We start from the raw sequence: 25723 nt of genomic DNA, 5'->3' as shown, positions 1-25723 counted from the left end.
GTAAACGCTTTTACCTCCACACAAAAAGATTACCCAGAGATGAGAAAGGGATGGGGCATAGCTGTGTAGTAATACTGGATAGACTGGGACTTAGCCTTACAGAGATTTTAGAGCCCTGGCATGGCACGGTCAAGGCAGGATGACTCGTATGTCCTCTCCTTTTGCCCAGAAGTAGCAGAAGGAGCTGTTGGACCTGAAGGGCTTCACTGACCCCAACTGAATACAAGAGAAGGCTCCATAGATGCCTAAGTGGACAGATAGCATCAAGAACCAGCTGCCCCCGCCCCGACGCCTGAATCCTTGTTCTCAAAGACTTAAACACAAACTCCCAAGAAGAGAGAGGAGCCTCAAATTAAGGTACACCATCCCCAACAGAACAAATTTCAAGAGAACTTGATGTTGGATATAAAAAGAAGTGTAAAGAGAATATAAAAAATTATGTTGGATTATAAAAATATAGTTATATTCCTTGCCAGCTTGAGTTGTGGGCAAAGATTCACATTCATTACACTGGCAAAGATTAAAGTGTTAGCCTTTCAAAAGTATTGTATTTGTACTTTAAATAGAGTATTCTTCACTAGTGGAGGCTTTCGATACCCAGGGGGGAGAACTTATATGGAAACAAGTATGTCCCATCCCTGTACCAGCTTTTGCCCAAAGCTTCCGGGCCTTTTACTAAAAGAGACCAGTGGGTCAGATGCCCAGGACTCTAGACTTATAGGACTCCCCTACCCCCCACCCTGACGCCATCCCAAGCCTCCTGTTTAAAAATGAACTATAAAGCAAAACAAAGTGTTTGTGTTCATAATAGCTGTCATAGAGACGAAGATAATTATCGTGATGGCTCCTCTCAATGGAGCATTCATTCATTTAGTCTCTGCCTAAGCTCTTGTTCCTTAACCTCTAACACTTGTAAACTGAGTTGACTGAACACTTCTGATTATTTCTGGTAACTAAATATTTGAGTCTTACTAAACACATTTAAAAAAAGAGTCCTTTTCTTCCTTTTAATAGAAAAGTAATCTCCGTGTATGTAAAGATTTTTGTCTATTTTGCTCGCTGACATATCCCAGATTTCTAGAACAGTATCTGGTACATAAAAAGCACTCAAGAAATATTTGTTGAATGAAGACGTGCAATCTCCCCTGTGAATGAGGCTTGTCCCACTGTAAGGCTAAAGGGACCACCAACCCCACTTGGAAAAGCAGTACAGAGGGCTCAGCAAGGGGCTTCTCTGAAGTCTAGGAGTTTGGAAACAAGTTGTTTTTACTGCCCCAAGGACACCGTGGTACTAACTTGCTGGTTCTCTACTTAGGCCCTTGTAGTAGATGTGGGCTTGCTCTGATAGGCTTGGACTAATAGAGCTGATATCCTCATATATATACTTAAGCAGTTCTCAAAGTGTGGTTATAGGACAAGCAACATCAGAATCATCTGGAAATAACTAGAAATGCAAATTCTCAGGCTCCATTCCAGACCGACTGACAGAAACTCAGGTTTCTGGCCCAGCATCTGTGTGGCCTAGCCTCCCATGTTATTCTGATGCTATCTAAAGTTAAGAATTGTCCGATACAACAGGATGATGAACTAGAGGAGGGACACATGCTCAGGGCCCATTTTGAGTGCTAAGGAGATATACATCCAAGTAGGGAGATACATCCTGCCTTCTGGCAGGCAGCTCAGGGAGCTGTGGTGAAGACTTTTTAAAATGCAGTGCTTTGGTTTCTCTGATGACAGCCCCATGAAGTGCTGGAGGGCAGAAAGATGGGCAGGAAAGGACAAGGTTACATTTTTTCCCTTGTTCCAGTCACATTAAGTTCTGACCAAGATGTGGTAGGTGATTGTTCTGTTTGAATCATCTGTAGCAGACGAGGTATAGTGATGGAGCTCAGCATTAATGAAGCTGTGTAGTACAAGAAACCTAAATATCTGGGAAAGGTCAAGAGAACAGCGGTTATCAGAGGATACTTGAAGGAGGGCAAATCTGAGAGTGAGATTGCCTCACTGAGGGATAGATGGACTCCTGGGAGGACACAGTGTCATTGCCTTTCACTTTCTTGACAAAAGGAAAGTTCTGACTGATCTATAAACTTTAATGCAGCTACTCATTCAGATATTTAAGGTTTTGCAATATAAACCCAAAAGCTGCAGTCCTCTGCTCCCCATCCTACACTGGGCCCAAATACTCATCTGGTCACATATACTTTGTGTAGCACAGCTGTTCCCAACCTTTTTGGCACCAGGGGTCAGTGCTCCTATGAGAATCTAATGCCTGATGATCTGAGGTGGAGCTGAGGCAGTGATGCTAGTGCTGGGGAGTGGCTGCAAATATTGATAAACTTTCACTGGCCTGCCATTCAATTCCTGCTGTGCAACCTAGTTCTAACAGGCCACCGACTGGTACCTAGTCCATGGCCTGAGGTTTGGGGACCCCTGGTATAGTACCTATGTGAGTGCTACACATGGCAGGCCAGCTGTCTCACAGGTCAGGATCAATAGCTCTGCCATAGGCTGATAATAGCCTTCTGTTTGTGATGGGCCATCTTTAACCCTGGAGGAACATGAAGTTGTCGAGTCTTATTTAAGGAAGAAAGAACTGGAATCTCCAGGAGAGAGAGGGGAGGCAGTGGCTAAAGGTTCTGGTTGGAGATGTTAAATAGGACACCTTGGAAACAGTGGTATGCAAGATCGAATGGCATTTCCAATCGTATCTTGACTACAGAGAAGAATGGCAGTGCTATCTTGTTCCTCAGTGGTTTGAGATGACCCAACACTAGGGTTGAATAGGTAGAGGACACACACATTGCACGATGCCCACATACACAAAAATCTCTTTACCTCTGGGCAGTGCAAAAGAGGCTTAGATGCCATGTATACAGGAAAGGGGAGATGAAGTCATGCAACCTTTCCTCCCAAATCGAACTAGGACCACTAGCATAATTTGTCAGTGAATTGAATAAGCGCATAGCAAAGTTCATCAGGCTTACAGAATATTTGGGTGTCAATGCCACTATGTAGAACATCAGAGCTTTCTAGTTCACTGTAAATGTCCTTTGGCTGAGTTAAGGGGATCAGAAACTAGGAAACACAGCTGTAGATAGATTTCTAGGTGGTTCTTAAAGGACTCAGAAGCTGAAATCATTCCAGGAATTGGGGGATTACTTGAGTAACAACTACATTTACAGCCACGATTCCAAAGTAAATCTGAATCTATCTTATAGATGCTAAGAAAGGAGTTTTTAACAGTTCAGAGTCCTGGCTGTCCTTTTGACAGGCAGTTTTACATCTCCCATTTTAGGGTGGAATGACTAGGAAAAGGTTTAAGTACAACCTAAAGGCAGAAGTTTGAGTTACATGCAAGGATAAACTTTGATGTTAGATGGAGTTTCTTGGTAGAAAGAGCCAAGAAACTGCTGGCAAGTGGTAAGTTGAGGGTCAGAGGTTAATATGACTGCATGCATGGCTGTTTGGCTGGTGGGAAGAGGCAGGGTTCTAACTAGCTGGTCCCAAACAAAGAAGCAGCGCGGGAATGTTCTCTATCCTGATTCTGCCTGTAGTACACCTCTGGTCACCTTGTCTGGAAAACTTTTCCCTCTGTACTCCTCTCAGAGAATGAGGGTACAGTTGTATAATCTTGAAATAATGTGGAGAAGTGTTCTTCAGTCTAGAATACACGTGGCACCCTACCCTTCCCTAATTGAATGAAATGGAATAACTGTTTCTGAGTATGGTTCCTTTCTTGTTTTAACAAACTCTTTCAGCAGGGGGCAGCACTAAGTTGAGTATTGTAAATAGAAACTAAATACTTCTCATTTGTCTTGAGAACCTATGAGTAAAGAACAAATGAGGGATGAAAGGGCTCCCTTTAAAAATCTGCTTCCTGTGCGTTAGCCTCTGAACAGTTGGAGGAAGGACAGATTCCTCTCCATTTTGGCCATGGGGCCTCCTCTCCCACTCTCCCTGCAGGATACATGCAAGTCACACTCATTCACGAAAACCTAATCTTTAGGAGTCGTACTTTCCCCCAATTAATCTGTAGTTTCTTTACCTTCTCATGCTCATTTAATCTGCTGCAGATAAGGAGAGAGGCTTTGTTCTAGTTATTTCTAGAAACCAAGGTGTCTGCTGCCTCTCACTGGAGTGCTGGCTCTTCCTCAAAAAATTAATTTTCCCAAAGCAAGGAACAAATGGCCTCTGCTAAGGGGGGCAGGGAGGGTTGTTCATGCTAAAGTATGAACCTGATTTTGTGCAGGCCAGGTCTCTGATTTCAGCAATGAAAGCTGAATGTACAAAACAGGAATCTCACATGGCCTCAAACCCCAAAGTTCTGTTACATCTGCTAGGTCAGCTTCTGGCTTTGTTTTGCCCACTGCTCTATCTCCAGTGCCTAGAACAGTGCCTGGACACAGGTATACAGTAGGCACTCAATAAATAGCCTTTCCATAAATGAGAAAATCCTATCAATCTTCTTTCATGCCTTTGTACCCTGCCTCTCCCCTCACCCCCACTAATTCTAAGTAACTCATCTGAATGACTCCCTGGCTCTAGTTCCCTTCACCTTTACCTTAACACCAATCTCTTACTGCCTCTTACACCTCCAACTAACATGCTAGTTGCCTACAGCTCACACTCTAAATAGCCCAGACCTTATTTCCAACCAATGTGGTATAAAGAGCATGGGCTTTGGAGCTGGACGGATGGAAGCTGGAATCCCAATTCCGACACATACTAGCTATGGACATATGTAAAATGGGAATAAAAATACCTACTTTTAAGTTATGGGACCATAAATAAGACTGTAGTAAAGCTCCAGACATACAGAAGGCATTCAGTCAATGCTTTTTTTTTTTTGTTAGTTTCAATGATCTAATCCAATGCTATCTAAATTTACCTTGTGCTGCCCAAAACACTTCATCCTCACATAATATCTCTACACACACTATGTTCATTGCAGACACTAAGCCTTTGCTGTTTCCTCCGCAGCTTCCATATCCTTGGCTCTCTTCAACTGCTCCAGTCCCCTTGAGCTCTCACTCTCACTCCACTTATTTGCACTTAATCGTGCCTCCCGGGATTATTTTTTCCTCAGGTGTTTGTCTTGAAATTCTCTTGTATCTAGCATCATGTTGTGTGTGGATAGGAGGCTTAGCAAAAGCTTGTTAAATCAGAATAAGTTTGGATTTGGCTGGAAAAGACCATCTGCTGGGTCTGTTAAAAACCTAGCTTTTTCTGAAGTACTGGTTTTCAGACCATAGGATTTCTTGATTGGCCATGTGTCTTTGGGCCTTTTCTTGAGCCATTTCAATGACGATGACTGTCATACTAAAAGGTAGCAGTAGAACAATGGCCTCCACTGGAACCGTAGCCTGGCCACCTGGCAGCCGGAGGGATGCCCACAGCTGTGCCAACAGCAGCATGGTTGGAAAATCACAGGTAGTTCAGGTCCCTGGACTCTACTCATGTTCACTGGAAACACTCCCCAAGGTTCTGTTTTAGGTCTTCTCACTGTTTATTCTGTGCCATTTCTATACTGTCATTTCTTTAACCTTTTCTGGGTCCCTCAGACCAGAAACTTCCATGACCACTTCTCTTCTACTGCGCCAAGTGCTGTCAAGCCTCCTTTCCCAGTGTAGCTTATTCCCATCTCCACTGCTTTGAAGGTTCAGCCTGTTCATTCATGTATGGAAAACATATGTAACATTTCTCCAGCTAAACTGCTCTCCTGGCCTCTGTACCTCAGACCACTCATGATCGAGGAAGGCCGTCTGTAAGTTAAAATCCTGTTGGTTCTATCAAGTTCTTGCTCCTCTGTGAAGGATTCTGATTTTCTTAACTTGTGGCATTGACATGGCCTCCATGCATTGGGCAATCACGTAAATATTGTTTTATGACATTTCTGTGTCCTTTTACTATTCATAGTAACTCATCTCCAGATCAGATTGTAAGCTCCTTGGGAATACACACCATAGCTTAAAATACTGCTTTGTATTTCCTGGTTCATAGCGTATTTGGCTCTGTCCCAGTTATCACTGGGTCCCCAACTGCAAAAACAGTGCTTTTGGTGATGCCACAGGATGGGCACGCCAAACTGTGATGGTTTCCAGAGTATCAGTACAAAAGCTTGAAGACTGGTAGTCTGGGGTGTTAAATTGGACCACAGGTGTCTTATCTCTTCCCCAACAAGATTTTAACCTCCTCAAGGATAAGGACTATGTCATAGATCTTTGCCTCCACCAGCCAGAATGGCATTCAAGAAACACCTGGTTTTTTGGAGGATACTTTTGTCCAGTGGAAAGGCACACAACTTGTGAGCAATTTTCTTATTGTCAGAGAAGCCAATTTTTCCCCCATCTCTTGGCCCCCGAGATGTAGGACCAAGAAAGGGAATGATATGATCATGTCAGACTTGTAAGACATCTTTCTGGTTGGATGTCAGGAGGGGAGAGTAAGATTTTATTCTTTTACTGGAAAGCTAAGGGATTGAGAAGGCTGATCCGATCTTTAATTTGATTAGAGTGTTAGTTGTTGTCTTTGCTCTTGTGGTAGGCCCTCCATAATCTCACTTTCCACAAAGAGGTGATGCTGTGTGCTGTATGCCTGGAGTCAACATGCCACCGTGGCTGGTTGGCACCATCACCAGGCACATTGGTTCCAACCGCCTTCCCAAGTCCTTAGGAGGGGAGAAGACTCCAACTCAGCTATAGAAAAGGACAGGATTTGAGCACTAAGGCCTGCTGCTCCCCAAAGAGCAGACTGATAAGTGCTATGAACCTATAGTTTATAAAGTCTACATCAGCCACCATCTCCTGGTCAAAGGCACCATCCAACCCCCTGCATGTCTTATGAGAAACACCTACTACTTCTCAGCAAAGACCTCTGCCTGGCATTCAAGGCCCTTATAGCTTTGCCCTTTTTAGGCCTTTTATAAAAGCCATCCCCACCCACACAGACTGCCCGCACTGGCTAAAGCAGGCAACTTGCTCTCGTCCTTGCACACCCTTGTTCCACAAGACCACTTGACCTCGGCAATACCGGGCCCCTGCCTCCCTCAGTCCACTCATTCTCAGGACCCAGGAGTGGTGTTACCTCCGTGAAGTCTCCACTCGTATGGACCTCTCACTGGTAACCCCTCCTATAGAATCTTTTACACTACCATTTCTTATGGGTCTTACGTTTTCAATAAAATCATCAACACAGAGAGCTTGTCTCGTGTTTTATCCCCCATGACAGCTCACACAAAGGGATCACTCGACAAACGTCAGGGGCACGTGAATCAAAGAGACTCTACGTTGGCCAAGACTCAGACTCTTCTCCCCTTTGACTTTCATAGGGAGTAGACCAGCTCCGGGAGACAAAGCCCAGAAGAGAGGTAACACCCACCACTGATAAACAAGAGATAGAGAGAGCAGCACAGCTCAAACCCAGTCCCATCTCTCAGTTACCAGTGTGTGATTTTAACTTCTGAGCCAGTCTTCTGGGCTGTAAAATGAAAATGATACTTGCTCTACTTACTTCACAGGATCAGCATGAGAATCGAATGAGACAATGTATAGGAAAGTGCTTTATAACACCAAATGATAGCAGTTTATGTTAGTTATCCATATGGAATTTAAAAGAGCTCAGACAGGGGCCAACTCCTGGCCCTGGGTTGAAGGTGGCTTTTATTTCCTCTCTTGGGGAAAAAGAGGGAGGGGAGTTTTCTCACGCACACCAAGCTAAGGAAGGGGTGGGTGCGCCCCCAGAGGATGGTACTGAAAGAGCCAGATGATCATTCAGAAGGGGTCCTTATGTCCACTTCCTGGCCCTGGGCTACAGGGCTGCAAGGTATGCTCTTGGGATTCACTCCCACTGGGGCATCAGCTCCGGCATGAGTGGAGGCACGTGGAGGTATCTGCTGGTATTCACGAAGACGAAGGAAGAGGAGCAGGTGCCCTGAGTGAAGGAGCAGAGGACCGGGGTGGCTCACCCCATACCCAATGCCTGCCCAAGTTGATAACTTTCTTTCCAATTTTAGTATATGTGCTTCCAAAGCGAGCACTGATGATAACTTTTATAAGGCCTGGCTGGTGTGACTCCTCTTGAGGAGGGCCAGAGGTGCCCAAAGGCATGGCTTGATCCTTTGGCAGGTCCTTTAAATGTCCATCTCAAACTGTGACTCTTCACCTGTAGGAAAAAAGGACAGAGGGCAAGCAGGTAAGCATGGGCGAATGGTAAGGCTGTCATTTTAGAGGCAAGGAGAGGTATCTTTTCATTCTGTTGTTCCTTCAAGAAGAGCAGGGGCTAGGTAGGTTTATGCTGCTAAGGAGAACAGGCGGTATTCCTGGAAATGCAGGCCTGAAGGTGCCGTGTCCGGCTGTGCTCTCTTGCCAAAACCCAAAGGAAGAGCAGAGACTAGGTCTCCCATGGGAGAGGGACAGTCCTGAATTTTGTAAAATTTTTATTATTTTTAATGAGTGGATGGACACTTGTGAAATGTCATAAACATAACTTCACGGAAAAATATTCCTTAAACATAAAACCTTTTTGAGTGCATGTCCTAACTTTTGGTTAAGAAAATGATACTATAACCTAATGGGATATACCCGATTGCTCATGGAATAGCCTGAGCCTGTGGTAAAGCAGTTATTTGGGTAATTCAGCCACTTACTGCCCTTACCCTGCCCTGCCTTTCCACTAAAATTTCCAAGTCACCATGCTGCAGCGGGTTGTTTTGCTTTTTAATGAAATTGCCTCACTCACAATTTCTTAGACATGGCTGCCCAAGGTTCTGTACAGCAAGACGCCTGCTCTGGCCCCACAGCAAGATACCCAGATCTTCTTCTGGTTATATTTACACAAATATGTAGGTCCAAGGCCAGAGGCCTTGGCTTCCTATATCCAGTTAAGCCAAACGAAAACTGATATCCCTCCCTCACTACCACTCCCCGTAACAGTGGTGCTGAATGACTAGGCCATTATTATGGGTAAAGCTGCCTGCCTGGGGCACCACTGGGCCAACCCAGCATTTGTTATGGGCCAGAGCGGCTCTAGAAACTGGGAGGGAAGAGTGTATGCAAGTGGGGGTGGGGGACAGTCTTCAGGTAGTGGTAACTTAAGTTCAGGAGTTGTACCTCTATCTTCAACTTACAGTCTTTGGTTTGAGGAAAAAAGTGGGAGTGGGAAGTACCATGCCACCAGTCATGTGAATCTAGTCACCCTTTTCTCCAGCCTTTAACACACAGCAGGTAACCCCGCTGCCTGGTGCCATCCTTATTGTTCTCTGTGTGTGTCTGAATCTATTTCTCTCCCTCCCACTGCTTTCCAAGTTTGAAAGGCAAGGCAACTGTCATGAGTCTTAGACTGTGGGGTTCCCAGCATAATGATGAATCACACGTCCTGTAGGCCCCTGGTCAATGGATTCTACTACTGTCAGCAGAGCCAGCCCAGCCCAAGGTCCCAGCTGCTTCCTGTCTGGACTGGTGTACTGCCTTCTGGGTGAAGGGTCAGTGGGTTCCAGGCTGACTCAGTTTGTCGGCAAGTGCTTACTGGATCTTCCCACGGTGAGAGAGCTCAGACACTCTGGCGAGCCAGTCACTGTGCCACACAGAGCGCATTCACACACACCTCTGTCCAGGGGGCTGCTCTGATTACTTGGGGAGGGATAAGATGGGAGGAACCAGAAAGGACCTAGGTACCCCACGGCAAACCTGTAGAAACAACTGGCTGCACTGTTTCTACCTATCTTTATCAAGAATCCACTAGTAGACCAACACACTGATAGAAGGCATCCTGGATGCCTTTATGAGCCTGCAGACATGTAGTTTCATGGTATACTAGAGGACAAGTATACCATGTCTTTGATAAGTTGTCTCCCGCACATGCACATTGTATTTCCAAGTATTGTAGATGTGTGGTAACACTTCAGGGACAGGTACAAAGAGGAGTACACTGAAAGTTGCTACATGGAGCCCCTCTCACTTCAAACAAGCTCCCCACTAATTAGATTATCTGATGAAGCCCAATCACCTTTTCTGGGGTTCTTGGGCCACTTTCACAAGAAAATCGGTACTGATAAAAGTTCTCCCCCATCCCCCATCCTGACCCCCCTGCTATTCTCTGGACTCTGAGCTGCTCCACAGAAGATGAGGTGGTCACCATAATTCCCTCCCTGTAATGCCCCTAAGTAGACGGGACTGGTCTGCAAACATTCCCATCCCAGGGGAGAGAGCCTGGCCAAGCCCCTGTCACTCACCACCTGCAGGCTTATCTTCTGGGCTGTTGCGCAGGTGGTTCTGGCAGGCTTCTGTGGGGGGCTCATCGCTGGCAGGGCTAGTGACCCCAGGAATGACGGGCAGGTCCCGTGGGGGTGTTTTGGTCACAGGTGAGTTCCGACACTCCATTAGGAACTTTCGGTCATAGATGATCCTGGTACCTGGGAGGGAATAGGGACATGGGTAAAGCCATGTTGAACCCCCTGCCTGCTCATTTTTTCACTTCTCTGAGGTGTGGCTGTGGCAGAGGCAGCAGACTTTCCTGGAAGAGCTGGACAAAGGAGGACTGAGACTTACTCAGGTGCCTTGCTACAGCTCAGGACTCTGCTGCCACCAAACTGCCCTGACTCCCCATTACAAGGAGCACTCAGATGAAGGGGCCCACTGGCCTCCACACCGTGTCCTTTCCTCCCTCAGAGCTCAACTTGTGCTCTCTCCTTAAAGCCCGCCAACTCACTTACCAACTTCGTGCTCAGTCTTACTATTTGTGATAATCACATCCTATAGTAGAGGAAGTATGATTTTTACTCATTTTTCTATTCCGTCCTTACAGTACCCCCATGGAATATCTAGTATCCTTAATGCCATTTTATAAATGAAGAGAAAGAAAATTAAGTGATTCCTCAGCTAGTAAAAATGAGAACGTCCCCACCTGTCGTTTGTGGAGAGGAGTGACATACTAGCTCTACCTGCCCCACAAAAGGGTCTCCTGCTAAGCCCACTTCCCCTTTGCCGCCCCTTGCACCAGTGTACCCATTGCACTGATTGTGACTGCACTTCAGGGCTGGTACACTGTCTGCATTCCATTCATTTTCTTCCCACTCTCCTTTCACAAGTGTCACCCTAGGGTGAGGACCATGTCTTGTGGAACTGTTCATTATTCCAAAACCATACCCAGGACCCATCCCATGAGGGCAGGGGCCTAACTAACTCAGGGTCCTAGTTAGAGACCCAGCTGATTACTCAAATAACAGTGAACAGCAAGAAAGGTATTCACGTGTGGTCCTGGTTTAATCCTGATTACCTCTGAAGCACCAGTATGATACTAGTAACACCTCACTAACATTTGCTGATTGCTCCCTTTTTGACAAAGAGCAGGCTTCAGGCTCAAAGCAGGCAGTGGAATCTAGCTAGAATTTAAAACTGTCCTGTCATTGTATTTCCTTTTATAGTTATCTTCTATTTATGGCAAGTAAATCTGGTTTTCCATATATAGTTGTAATATCAAGTTTCCTTTTAATACATAATATGATATAATTTAATATGATGATAGATACATATTACACATAAAATAAAATCATAATAAAAGTGAAATTAAAAAGGTAAGGTGATATAAAAAATATTAAATATATGTACGAGTCAAATGCAAGGTACAATAAAAACTGCAGCTGGAGTATGAATGACCCACATTTAGAGATCATGATTTTAGGACTTCGGGAATGCCTTTCCTTATCAATAACCATGAAATGTCTCTCTCACTGAAGGACTATGAGGAGTGACATTCCAACAGCTGGAACTTATTTCTCAAAGTTAAGCATGGGCCTCTCCGTTAACTCCTGCAGGGGAACCAGTCTGCATCTCAGAGCTCTGAATATAATAAGTTCATGAGGTTGGACTCCAGTGCTGAGGAGGGTCTGGGATACTAAAGAGCAGAGGAATGCTGAGAGACATCTGCTTGCCATGTTGTCCCAGTCTGAGAGTAGTCAGTCACCCAGTCTGCTACCTATTGAGAAGCAATAAAGCTGAAGCTGACAGCCCTGCTCATCATCACCAAGCAGGTTAAAGTTCACCGCTCACATTTCTTAGGAGAAGGGCGTCTAAAGCAAAGAACACAGAACCAGGGCTGCACTTTAGGCTCTGGTACCAGCCAGCTTTGTGACCCTGCTTAGGTTTCAGCTTCCTCACTTGTAACATGAAGGGCTGTGTGCCTATGAGCCCAGTGGGTTACAAATAGAGAACATCCCTGAGGGGGGATGTGCTGACTTCAGAGACGGGACCATTTTCCCTGTTTCTTCATTTTTGAGGCTTGGCACCTTCCCTCTTATCTCCTTGCTTTCCTCCACATTGGCTTTTTTGTTGGCTTGTTCACTACAGAGTAGGGAACTGACCCCATCAGAGTGGAACCTAAGAGCTGGAGATTCAATAGCTTCTGGGGAGGTTCTTTAAAGGTCTCTAGCCCCCAGCGATTTTTTAAAAAATTGTGATAAAATGCAAATAGCATAACATATACCAAGTGTACAGTCAATAGTGTTAAGTACATTCACATCGTTGTGCAACCAATCTCCAGAATGCTTCTCATCTTACAAAAGTGAAACTCTGCACCCATGGAATAACTTCTCATTTCCCCTCCTCCAAACCCTGGCAACCACCATTCTACTTTCTGTCTCTATGAACTGGACTGCTCTAGGTACTGTGTATAAGTGCAATCATACAGTATTTGTCTCTTTCTGACTGGTTTATTTCACTTAGCGCAAAGTCCTCAAAGTTCATCTATGTTGTTGTACCATCTGTCAGAATTTCCTACTTTTAAGGCTGAATGATATTCCATTGACTGGATATACCACATTTTGTTTATCCATGGACGTCTGGGTTGCTTTTACCTTTTGGCTATTGTGAACAATGCTGCTGTGAACATGAGTGTGCAAATATTTCTCTGAGACCCTGCTTTAAATTCTTTGGGGTATATAACAGAAGGGCCCCTGGCAATTTTTAAATCATTAATTACACTTAAAAGAGAAAAAGAAACAGCCTCTCTGCCCTTTGTCCTACAGCTAGAGCTCTTAATGAGAAATTTAAATCCTCATTTATGCTAATAAAATTCATAAACTAAGTGACGGCAGAAGTGGCACCCAAGTGAAACACCACCAGGGTGTTTCAGCTGCAGAGGGCAAAGGGTGGTGTTTAGAAAGTCAGATGACAAGGCATCAAGCCTGTGGGGGGGTGGGGAGGGGACCAAAAGCCACTTCTGACTCAGTTGGGGCCAGTGAAGGACAGAAGCTAGAGAACGTAGTGGGAATGTTTTCTACGGAAGCTGCTTTGTCTTGTTAAGCCTTTTTTTCCCCATCCATTAATGTGATCCACCACTACACAGCTTCAGTTAACAGTGATTTTCCGGAAATTCCCTAAGTCTCCCACAGATGAAGCAAACTTAATAAAACATACGCAGTCCCATATTGTCAAAAATAGGAACCTTTGGCTGAAAATGCTGTGATGTCCTGGAGCTGGGCACCGGACCTGCATACAGGGACAGGAAACGGAAACCAGAAGGGGATGCCAAGGTCTCTGTAAGGCATGGAGTAGCAGCAGCTGGAGGGTGCTAGTCAGGTGTGGTCTTCTATCATACGGAGTGGTCTCCACACAACACTCTTTAGCTGAGGGCCTACGTTCTCTCTCCACATTAGGGAAAATGACCCAACTCCACTAGGTTTCTACAAATGAGAGCATGACAAGCTCTTGAGAATCCAAGCAGCTTCAAGATGACTGAGTAAAGACATTTTTTCCCAGCTGCTTCTCTCAAAAGTCATGCAAAACATCAAGAACAAGAAATAGGAGCACATACTCCAACTTAGATACATGCGAGGCTCAGACTGTTCCCCAAATCACAATATATGAAGACAGAAAGTGAATGGAGAGATGGCTCTAACAGAGAGAGAAAACGTGACACCTAAATGCAGGGGTGAGGGTGTGGAGGTTACAGCAGGAAGCAAGCAAGGCTGCCCCAGAGAACTCCAGGAAGGTTCAGGAATTAGAGGCATCATAGAAAATGGGGATGGGGCCTCACAACAGGGAGAGGTACTATATGTCTCACATCCCATGAGGGAATGGAGACAGAGAAATTAAGTTAGAGTTGACCTCCTGAATGATGAGCTTCAGACCTCCTCCCCTCCCCACTGCTTCAGAATAAAGAGTAAAGATAAAGACCTATAGAAAATCTAAACCACCAAATATCTCCATAAAATTCTGAGAAAAGCTTACATCATTTAAGGAGAGATCCATACGAACCAACAGGAAGACACGGATAATAAAGGAAGCAGAAGACTTCAAAGGACAGAAAGACAGAAAGATGAACAGGCAAAAGATAAATTAGAGATCTGATATTGGACAATTAAAAGTCAAAAAAGAGAGAGAAAAGAAATCGGTAAAAGGAATTTACTTAAATAGTAAAGACAATTTTCCTGAATTGAAAGAGACAAGTCTTGAACTACCCCTTTGAGTATCCAGTGCATTAAATTAAAAAGACCAACTGAACATTCATTGCGAAATTTCACAATACAAAGGATAAAGAGAAAATCGTAAGATCTTCCAGAAAGGGGCGGGGGGAAGAATAGGTGCACACAAGGATTGGGAAGAAGAATGGCACAAAATTTCTCAAGGGAAATGTCGTAAGTCTGAAGATGATGGGTCAATCCTGAGGGAAAATTCATTTTGACTTAGTTTTATACCCAGCCAAATACTATTCAAGTAAAAGTAGACTAGAGATAATTTTCAGAAAGCTACAGGAGGATGTATTCTACCAGAATTAGAGAAAGGCAAGAGGTCTCAGGGAATCTCATGTTGGCAACTGTGTGGCAGGTCCAGAGCAGTCAAACTGTGCTAGTTCAAGAAAAAGGAAAAAGTGGATTGATAGGAAGTCTACTTTGTGTAAAGCCTTAATAAGAGGTGCTGGAGAGTGTGGGAAGATGTACTTGAATGAACACTAAGCACATTTTTAAATGGGGTAATTTTTTAAAAAGTTGTAAAAAATGGAAACGCTATTACTGTAAACTACTTGGTTCATCAAGAGTTATAGAAATAAAAATTATAAATATGTAGTTTTAAAAACTTGTGATATAGCCCTTTTGGCCAGAACTGCCATCTTCCAGTAGTAATTCGCCAAAATGACCAACACAAAGGGAAGGAGGAAAAGGCACCAGCAATATGTTCTCTAGGCCTTTTAGAAAACATGGAATTGTTCCTTTGGCCACATACATGCAAATCTACAGGAAAGGTGATATTGTGGACGTCAAGGGAATTGGCACTGTTCAAAAAGGAATGTTACCACAAACGTAACCGCGGCAAAACTGGAAGAGCTTATAGTGTTCTAGGTATGGAGCATATTTAAGCACTCTAAGAGCTGATGTAGCTTCCCGAAACGTGTGAAGGAAAATGATCAAAAAAAGAAGGAAGCCAAAGAGAGAGGTACCTGCGTTGAACTGAAGCACCACGCTGTGTGAGAACCAACGGAAAGGAGCCTGAGCTGCTGGAGCCCATTCCCTATGAATTCATGGCATGATAGGTATTAAAAAAAAAAAAAAAAAAAAAAGTCCTCTAATTGATTAGCTAGCTGTTCACTCTCCCAAAGAAATATTTAAAGAAAACTGTCCTAACAAATTCTGATATAATTATATTGAAAGAATGGAAGGAAAGAAAGAGGGTGTACACATACAAATAAGTCATCATCTATCAAAAAAGCAAGTCGCCAGATGAAATCAAGAAGTTAGAAATATGGAGATAAATCCCCAAAGGAAGAGCTGGAAAATGTTATTTGCTTCTGAAAAGTCAGATGGGGGTGGGAGAGGCAAGAAGTTGTTGTTTTGTTAGACGTCTTTAGGTACTTTTCATTTTTAACTATTTATATAAAAACTATATATAGTAACTTTAAAATATTTTCATTATGAAAAAAATCGAGCACATATGAAAGTAGATGAAATAATTATACACACACACATATATAACTGACTTTTTTTTTTAAACTAAAGGATAGGTTAAATAAATTATAGATCAAAATTTTTTTAAAAAGATAAAACTAAAAAAAAGAAAATAAATTTTGGGTCAGACCTACAATTCAATGCTGTGCGGTTACTATTTGGAAAAAGAAAAGTGTACATTGTCCACAATATAATGTATGAAAAAGAGTCACAGAACTGTGTGTACTTTGTATTTGGTTACCTGTGGGTAGGGAGAGATAAAGATTAAAGCAAAAACAAACAAACAACTTTTAAACTAAGCTTTAAAAAAACCCCACAAAACTCTAATATGGATACAGGGACACTAAGCAAACAAATGAGAATACAGGCTCAGAATCTCCTTTTCTAGTAATTCAAGTTAAAATTGCGTTAGCTAGAATTAGGTAGACTACTGCCACTCCAAAAGTCCAGGGCCTTTGCTGGGTCGGAGGTGAGGTAGTGCACTGAGTCCTCCAGTGCTTCTCCAGGCAGGTGTGCACTAGGCCCTGCCCGTGCTAGACCTGACCTCCTGCTGATGCTATTCAAGGCTGAGGATGCTCGACTGTACATTTGCCAACCTTTGCTCAGTTCTATACCCCGAAAGCAGGTGTGCTGGTCTCAGGTACTCACTCATGGAACCTCTTTATAGCAGCACCATGCTAGATGCTAGGGATATAAGCAACAGTAGACAGAGTAACGGCTCCCTCATCTCAGACACAATTTAGTTGCAGAAAGACACGTACAAAAAATGATTACAGTGAAGTGTGTGAAATCTAAAAACAGCGGTATATTTGGGGACCACAGAGAAACAGAGGAGAGACCTACCATGTGTGTGCCAAGGGAGAGAGATACCAAGCTCCCACCAGCCCTGTCTTCCAGCTTCCAGGCAGTCTGATCCTAAACCCCTGAGCCAGAGAAATATCCATGCTACTCCAGTTCTTCACTGCCCCAAAAGGAGGGGACTCGTGGGGGAGGTGGGCAGGGGATGACCCAGACTGGAGAAACTGAAGGTACATAGCAGGGGAATCAGAACCTTGTCCTGGGGAAGAACAGAGGTGGAACCCCTCTTCCTTTCAAAGCATCTGTGTAGTTGGGATCCTCTTGGGTACAGGGGGTAGAGTTTAAGTCTTGAACTACCTGTATAGAAAAACTGAGGCTATTCTCTAACTGAAAGCCTTTCTAAATGTATCAGCATATAAACACGTGTGGGGAAGATGTAAGTTTGGTGGGCTGCAAGAGTTCCCTGTCCTGCAAAGAGAGGGGGTGGAAACAACGGTGTCATTGGAACTTGAAACAGATGTGCCTCAAATACAAGAATGATAGGTTTTTCTCAAGGCATGCTCTGTGGTGAGGATAGTTTACTTGAAAGTATAAAGGGACACATTCTCCTAGGATCTGGTTTCCTCACCTGTAAACAAGGGAAGTGGACTAGGCTTATTCAATCTATTTTTAAAGCACCAACCCTGTGCCAAGCTCTATAGGTAATCTCTCTGGGTCTGTTCCAGCTCTGATGTACTACCATTTATTTTTAGGATCTCCTTGTTGGCAGGCGCTTAAAGTGGTGCAAATAGCACTGGCCCTGGAGGCAGATGTCTGAACTCAAATCTGGGCATGCCATGCACCAGCCCCTTGACCCGGAGGCCCAGTTTCATTCCTCAGCTCTAAGAGGAGGGTACTAATAAAATGCACACCTCACAGGAGTATCCTTGTACAGGAATAAACCATGACATCTGTATAACTGTTCTTAAAAGAAAGTCACTCAGAAGAGCATACACAATAGAGAAAAAAGTCACTAGCCAGGAACAGGAAGCTCCTTGTAGGCCGAGGAGCATTTATTTATGCCTTCTGCAGCCAGTACAGTACTGGACTGCAAGTGCTCAAAAAACATGCATTGCTCATGGATTATATAAATGTCTAACTTTTTTAAATGAAACAAACAAACAAACATGTATTGCTTGAATGAATGCTAAGATCTTCAGGTCGGATGGCTACAGAAAACACCATCTGTCATCACTGTCTGCCTACGGACCAGACACTACACTCATAGCCTGACATGCTGGATATCAGTGTCCCTCTATAACCCCTCAGGAAGGGAGATACATTATCCTCAACTTGCAGATAGGAAACTGAGGCTCAGAAAGGCTGTCCCCCAACAGCCATCCAGAGCCATACCTACCCTGTCTTGCCGGCAATCCTAAACACCAACCTCTGTTTAAAATTAGCAAGGCAGACAGGCTACTGTGTCTCAGCCAGCACTGGCAACTGGAAAAATTACAGGGGTCTTCAGACGTTTACTCCTTCCGAGTATTTGGCCAGAACAGGATGTTCCCTAAGAGAGGCCTGTTTTGATTTCTTCTCCATCTCCCCACAGTAACCACACTTGGGCTCAAAATGCTTCTGGATGTAACTCCTGTAAGTTGAGACGAACTCATCCCTCACTTCCCCTTGGGCCTCCCCTGGCAGAAACGTGAGGCCCAGCAAGAGTACAAGAACGGAATTCCTAGAACTGCTGTTTCCATTCCAGGGAAAGGGAGAGCATTTCACAGCAGGGGGAGGTTTGAATGCCTGTGCTCAGACACAAGCCAGTAGCCTGTGGACAATGTACTCTGGTCAACTTTAATATCAGTTCTCACTAGCTGTATCAACCTGGAGGCAAATAAATAGACGTGCCAGGGTCTACCAGGGGTCCACCTCCCTCCCCACCCCCTTCCCCAACACACAGACACACACCAGGCAGGAACCATGTGTGCTTGGGTGGCTTTTCTTGTTGGGTTGTCTGTTTAGTAAGCTGAGTTGACTTGTCAGGAAAAAAATCCTGGTGAGAGATGCGGAGCATGCTCGGTCCAAAATCTTTCTTCACCTCTGGCCCTACCAGCACTGCAAAGAGAACCAAGATCCGGATGTTTCTCAGGTGCCAAGAATCTTATGAAGCTCCCTGAATACCAAATAGGGGCAATTAGTGAGTGGCAAAAGGTCCTTCTGGCTAGTCCCTCTCCTCAAGGGAATTCCCTTGAAGGTAATATGGCCAGTTTACTTGAAAATCAAACAGGAGGAACAAGGCTTTTACAGAGACATTCAGAACAAAATAGCTGAAATAATGAATCTAAGGGCTGGTCAAGCTCCTTCCCCTTCCTTCATTTCCCCCAAACACTTCAAAATGCACCTGTGCAGAGCAGGGTGTGTGACCCCTGAAATTCATTACCAACAGGTGGTGCCCTTCTGAAATGCCTCCTGTTACACAGCAACAAATGGTGCTCTGGGTAGTAGGAGGGGCCCTGTTTGTGTGAATTGCATCCCCCCTAAATTCATATTTAGAAGTCCCATCCCCTATTACCCCAATGTATTTGGAGATAAGTCTTTAAAGAGGCCATTAAGTTAAAATAAAGTCATTGGGGAGGGGCCCTAATCCAACATGCCTGTGTCCCTAAAAGAGAGACATCACAGAGGAACAAACCATGACCACAATCACAACCACGGTCGTATGAAGAGCCAGCAAGAAGGTGGCCATCTGCAAGCCAAGGACAGGGGCCTCAGGAGAAACCAGTTCTGCTGGCACTTTGATCTTGGACTTCAAGTCTCCAAAAACTGTGAGAAAATAAATTTCTGTTAAGCCACCCATCTGTGGTATTTTATTATGACAGCTCTAACAAATTAATATAGGCTTGCTCTCCTCTTTCACTCTGAAGAGGGAAATCTATTTTCGCACACACTCTCTCTTTAAGGCAACAGACCTAGTTCTTAACCTTCACACTATACGCATCACCAGGAAACCAAAGAGAGTTCTGAACACACTTGTACCTCTTGATATTCTCACTCCTACCACTTTTGGACTACTAGGCTCAAAGACGTGACTCCATCCTACTGTACTACTCCAGAAAATCAAGGATGTTCAAATAGGAGGGCAGGGCAAGCATGGGCTCCTCTGAAGGGTGTTCCCAAAGTCTGGCCACTTGAGGGGGAAAGAGAAAGTAGGCTGGGTGGCAGTCAGTAAGGGGTGGCATGTCAAAAAGTGGAATGTGTTGTCCGGTGGCCTGGCATCATGGCCTTCTGTATGATTTGCTTGGTGGAGCTGGCCATAGGCCTTGAAAATGGGCATGAGATCTATGACTCAGTGTTTTCAGGAAAATGTCCTCTGTTCTTAAACCAACGGCCGATTCACAGGCTTGTGATTCTGGTCTGCTTCTACATCTGGCCTTGGCTCTGCTGGCCAGTTAAGTTCCCTCAAAGGACCATTCTTTGAGCCTTGGCCCTTGTGGAAAATGATCTGAAAATGCGGCCCCCAGAATTCTTCCAATCCCTGTTCGCACAGGAGACTTCTCTCATTCAAAGGCAGTTATTCTCCATCCCCCTTTGAATCTGGGCTGGCTCTGTGTCTTGCTTTGACCAACAGGATATAGTGAAAGTGATGTTATATGATTTCTGAGCTCGGGCCTTAAGAGGCCTTGAATACTGCTGTGTCATAAGCTCAGGTTAGACTCCTAAATGGCATGAGACCAAAAGGATAGAGAGAGCGTTGAGCCTTCCAGGTGTCCCTAGCAGTGCCATAGACATGTGGGTAAGGTCGTTTTGGAGGAGGAGGAGGAGGAGGAGGAGGAGGAGGAGGAGGAGGAAGAGGAGGAGGAGGAGAAAAAGAATACCCTGTGAATGCTTTCATTCCAGGATTCTTTTCAACGCTTCATCTTCTAAACATCATACACGGCACTCAAGTGCATGATGATAATAAAGATGAGTAAGACTGCTCTGAAAGAACTTCCTGGCTAACCAAGGGAACAAACATGTAAACAGATACACATGATTCGTTTGTTATGAATCATAATGGAGGAAGAACGCTGGCAAGGATCTAGGTAAGACCAGAAAGTAACAGGTTTTTCATTTGTTTGAACACAAGACTCTGTGTACAAATGAACAATTTTCATTAAAAAGTTTTACCTTGAGAAGCAATCCTTTCTTCAAAATTGCTACCCTATCCTAACTCCTTTTGTGGAATGGCATGAAATAAAGTCCAATATAAGAAAATGCCTCACTACCCACAGATAAATACTGTACCACCCTGTTTTCCCTTTCACCAAATTTGGTAATGAAAAACTCTTTTGGGTTGTTAGGAAAAAAAGCAAACTTCTCTTTCAATTAATAAGGCCCTGCCGCCTTTGAGGATATTGAAAAAAATGTTTAAGCCTCTGAATGCAATTAAAATCTAACAGTTATGTCTGCATTGTTAGAATGTGAGGCCTACTAGGGTCACTATTCAGAATTGGCAATTTTCATTTGTTTCACACAAGTTCTACTATTTATGGGGGTTGGGGAGGTCTGTTTAATTGCTTCACTCTATAGATATAACTTTGATGCTTATAATTCTATTTCAGGCGTGTCTTCATCTTCCTCAACTAGCAATCCAAGCTATTGGGGTTAGACTGACTTCCAGTTCTGGATGTGGTGAATGGTCTAAAAACAGGGAGGCTCGGGGGCATTGGGAGAAGTTCGGGGTGCTCTATATCTAGGCTCCCGTCAAAGTCTTTAATGAGGATCTCCATAGCATGGAGTGTTCTAACTGCTTTAAAAGGAAGATCAGGTCAGTATGAAAAGAAGCCCATTATATTTCACTCAACTGCCTTAATGTCCAAATCCTTTTAACCTGCTTTTAATCATAAGATGTAGTCTTCCCTCTGTGACTAAGGCCTCGGGACACTAGCTGTTCTCTAGCTTCAGTGCCCAGTGACCTCCCCCCTTCCCAGCACTGTCTGTTCCATAACCAAACACTTGGAATCTGCTCCAAGGTAAGCTTCCTGGGCACAGACTTTGTTTGTCTAACCAAACAAGGTGCCATTAACACCTGTAGCCTTACCTGCTTACCTCTGATTAACCTTATCCAGGTACAGAGCTTAGGTATGACTCCCACCCAAACAAGCCTTGTAGGCTTTGGGGTCAAACATCTAGCATGGAGGTGGGTGGGAGTGGTGTGAAGCAGAAGGTTTCTGACCCATTCAAAGGTTTTGCTGGTTTATGGTTACACTAGAGATTTTCAAGACTCTATGAATTCAAATATTAATAAATGACACTCTTCAGCAAATTTCTCTTAAGGTCTCCAAATATCTAACTTCAAATCAGTGGCTCAGTCTGTGGGGAGGTAAAGACCATGGAAAGTAAACTGGAGTCATAAATAGAGATGGCTCAAATCAACTGCTGCTCTTTTTCCTCTGAAGATAAACACTGCAAGGCCATTCCCAGCAAGAGCGACTGATGGATACTTACTTCGATAGCTTCTGACACCTGCAAATACATGAGTGCAGGTACCAGTGCAGACTCTCTGTCTAGACCTGGTTTAAAGACTGATGCCAAACCTAGCTTCAAGAGAAGCATCATTTTTTTGCCAGACCCCAAAGATCTGAAAAGGTGAGGGAAGTCACATTCCACTAATTCTGAGTCCGCTCTTATCCACAGGGGACATATTCTAAGACCCTCGGTAGACACCTGAAACCTTGGATAGTATCAAACTCTAAGTGACTAAGAGGTGTATGGTGTGGATATGCCAGACACAGGAATGATTCACTGCCCAGGTAGGACAGAGTAGGATAGCACAGAACAGTGTGCAATTTAAAATTTACGAATTGTTTATTTCTGGAATTTTCCATTTAATATTTTCAGACCGTAGGTAACTGAAACCAAGGAACACAAAACCATACATAGATAAGCGGGGGACTACTGTGCTCAAAGTGTGGTATTTAGACCAATCGCTGGAGCTAGTTAGAAACGGTAACATCTCAGGCTCTATGCCATAACCTACAGAATCAGAATCTACATTTAAATGAGGTCCCCAGGTAATTCATATGCACATTTTAGACTGTGAAACAGCATTCTAGAACGAAGCAAAAAGGGGCCAGAATGACCTTTTCTCATTAGGTCAAGCTATTTTGCCCTGGCAAAGGGGTACGGTAAATTGGATTTTGGAGGAAGATTTCACACTTTGGCTAAGGCAGGCCAGGTTTGCTAACTGAGGTAGAGGCAAACCAGGATTCTCTGGTTATGGACTGTGAGCTATGCGTGCCCCACTGGACACGCCAGACAAGAAAGACTTGGCTTTAGACTCTGGGCGCTGCTAGTTTTCTTCCAGGTGGCCTCAGAAACTAAGTTACACTCTGATGCAGGAGTTCCTTCCCTTTTCTCCCAATTAAAGACCTTCAAAGAGAGGAGCATTTGCTATGGTCTGCCAAAAATCACTCCCTTCCCAGTCCAAAGTGAGAAGTGGAGTTCCCTATAAATAAATAGTCTCACTGGGTATTGCTTCCAATTTGATGTGTCCCCATCTAGCAATGAAATGTGTAAATGAGGGCTTCCTGAGCTTTCAGTGCCCACTCTGAACAGATCAAGCAGAGATTCACACCTTCACTTGAAGGAACCCCCAAATTGTCAGGAAAGGTCCTGGTGGACACATCACGACACAGAAAAAACAGAACAGCATGGACTACATAAAGGCCAGTCAGAAAAGAGAATTTGAGTCAAGAATGGCAAGAAGAGTCACTGGGAACTTTTCCTCAGGTCATTTTTAAAAGAAGAGAGGGCAGTTCTCTCTATGCTTTGCTGCTATTTCTTGTTCAGTTTGGAAAAACGATGTGCCATTGGACAATGGACACGTGTGTTTAAGCTTTGGAGCCTCAGCACCACGTTCTGTAGGATAAGGCTGCATGGCTGGATAAGAACATTTAGGATCCCTAATAATTCTAACTTTGTATGTTTTGGAATAAATACCCGAAGTCCTCGGATCTGGCTGTGCTCGCCAGGGGTGAGACAGCTGCCTAAGAAAATAAGCACGTGGCCCCCGACGCTGGCAGGAGATGAGGCTGCGCCCCGCCCGCACCCGTGTCTCAGTGTAGCGCCAGGATTTGCGGCCCGTTTCCAGTAGGTTGGACCGGAGCAGTGGAGGGTGTCGGGGAGGGAAGAAGGGCAAAATGCGGTGAGAGCAGTGCGACGACGGGAGGGAAATGGTGCGCCACGAGGAGGATTTCATTATGCAAACAGGCGGGCAGGTTTCATCAGCGCCTGTACTCCAGGGCTCCCGGGCTGGGAGGGAATGCCTGGTTCCCGAGGGTAGCCCCAGGCTGACCCCCACCCGTGCCAGCTCAGCTTCCTCTTCCTCATTCACTTTCAGGGAGGTCACACGGTCCTCCCTCCCCCCGGACAGAAGAACGTGTTTTTCTGCATAGCTCTGCCCGCCGCCCCCGGTCCATCCGCGGAGATCCCACATGCGTAAATGGGCAATCTGCCACAGGTGCCGGCGAGGCGCTGCTGGAGCAGGGGAGCACCCTTAGTCCAAAACCTCCGTCAGAGGGTGCCTGACCGACGCCAAACTGGGGGTACTTCGGGAAGGAAAAAGAACTCGGCAAGAGTTATTTATTCCACAGAGAATGCCCGCCCCATCCCCTCAAAAAGCACAGGCCAGGCCTTGATCCGTGGGCCACCCATACCCACCGTATTACGCCTCAGAACTGCCCAACACCCACAAGGGGCAGCATGTCTCGGCATGTGGCAGTCCTGGAAGCGTTGTCTGTTTGGGTGGTAGTGGGGCATTCAGCTGTCTCTCCCAGATGGAGAAAACTAATGGGGCAGTTTGCAACCCGGGCGCTGGAGGACGCACCCGGACGGCAGGGCGGTCACCAGCTCGGTAGTCGTGTCCCTCGCTGCTTTTCTGATGGCCATTACCCCTTCTTCCCAGTCACCGCACCCCTGCGCCTGGTCGCCGCGTCCAATGGGCAGTTGCCGAACCCCTTCCTCTGCCTAGTTGTCCTTCCACCGCCCGCACTCGGAGCCCCAAAGCCAATGCCTACCTCCTGGGGTGGTGCTGAAGAGCGTGCCGCCGGGGGTGGTACTGTAGTCCCCGGGCGGCAGCTGCACGCCGTCGCTTAGGACCACCCGGCGAGTGGCGGGGATGGCCTGGCTTGGGGTCTGGCTGCAGCTGCTGCCGCCCGACATGGTATCTCGCGCGCAGCACAGGCAGCTGGAGCGTGATCCTCCCGCCCCTCCAGCCTCGCTCCGCCTCGCTCCGGCCGGCCCCGCCCAAGACCATCCCTTCCGCCTCTTCCTCTAGACACCCCCTGGGATTTGTAGTTCCAGCCGTACCACCGCCCCACCGGCTCCGCGTGGCTGCCTGCACGTGGGACCTTCCGCATCCCTGGATGGAAGGCCCTCTACCGACAGTCTCTGGCGCGTGGGTGCCAGCGCCGTTCTCCTTTTGCCGTCCCCTTTCGCGCCCCGATTCCTCCGGGGCACGCTGGCAGTGACGGGGGGGGGGGTGGTGTGCGTGTGTGTGTGTGTGTGTGTGTGTGTGTGTGTGTCGGGGCCTGGGGGTGGGGGCCAGGTCTGGGTCGGGGGCTTGTCTTCCCGGGAGTCCTAGCGGACCCGGCCACTCTGGGAAAGCCTGCATTAGAACATCAGGCCGGATATTCCCCCTTGACCCCCCCTTGTGCCGTGCTTTAGTTCCTCAGATGAGAAAGTGGCGATTGACCGTTCATTCACCCCTCGTTGGGTTTATTGTGCATTCGTGACGTGGCAGGTGTTAAAGAAATGGCCAAGAGTACTCGTTCGGCAGCTTCGGAGAGGATGTGGAAGGACACGTGAACAAACCACCCAGCTGGGTGATAGGGCTAAACCTAGAGCGAGGTGGAGCTTGGGATGAGGGGAGGACCAAGAGTTCATCAAAGAAGTTTCTTTGTACTTCTTCGAGTTGGGCCGGATGCCCGCAGGCTGCCTAACATTTAGTAGGCACTCACTGAATGG

The 25723-nt window shown here is 45.6% G+C and overlaps 1 protein-coding gene across 1 annotated transcript; it reads right to left on the bottom strand.

Annotated features, from left to right (window-relative positions):
* Positions 1–7548: 7548 nt before the first annotated feature.
* On the bottom strand, positions 7549–24973 carry EIF4EBP1 (eukaryotic translation initiation factor 4E binding protein 1). Its single transcript, XM_016155290.2, has 3 exons — positions 24775–24973; positions 10232–10411; positions 7549–8163 (listed from the first exon to the last, which is right to left on the bottom strand). Exons 1-3 carry the CDS (start codon positions 24917–24919, stop codon positions 8132–8134), a joined length of 357 nt encoding a protein of 118 aa, XP_016010776.1. The 5' UTR covers positions 24920–24973; the 3' UTR covers positions 7549–8131.
* Between the last annotated feature and the right edge of the window lie 750 nt (positions 24974–25723).

This window comes from Rousettus aegyptiacus, unplaced genomic scaffold (genome assembly GCF_014176215.1).
Source record: "Rousettus aegyptiacus isolate mRouAeg1 unplaced genomic scaffold, mRouAeg1.p scaffold_m13_p_11, whole genome shotgun sequence".
In the NCBI taxonomy this organism is placed as follows: domain Eukaryota; kingdom Metazoa; phylum Chordata; class Mammalia; order Chiroptera; family Pteropodidae; genus Rousettus; species Rousettus aegyptiacus.
The sequence above is the reverse complement of the archived record's forward strand: the minus strand, read 5'-3'. Positions and strand labels throughout refer to the sequence as shown.

What these genes read in the sequence shown, in the direction of transcription:
- EIF4EBP1 (XM_016155290.2), bottom strand. Translation starts at nt 24,919, where the DNA reads ATGTCGGGCGGCAGCAGCTGCAGCCAGACCCCAAGCCAGGCCATCCCC. An exon ending in CTTCAGCACCACCCCAGGAG is followed by an intron (nt 10,412 to 24,774) that starts GTAGGCATTGGC and finishes ATTCCCTCCCAG; the next exon opens with GTACCAGGATCATCTATGAC. An exon ending in AGAAGATAAGCCTGCAGGTG is followed by an intron (nt 8,164 to 10,231) that starts GTGAGTGACAGG and finishes TTTTTCCTACAG; the next exon opens with GTGAAGAGTCACAGTTTGAG.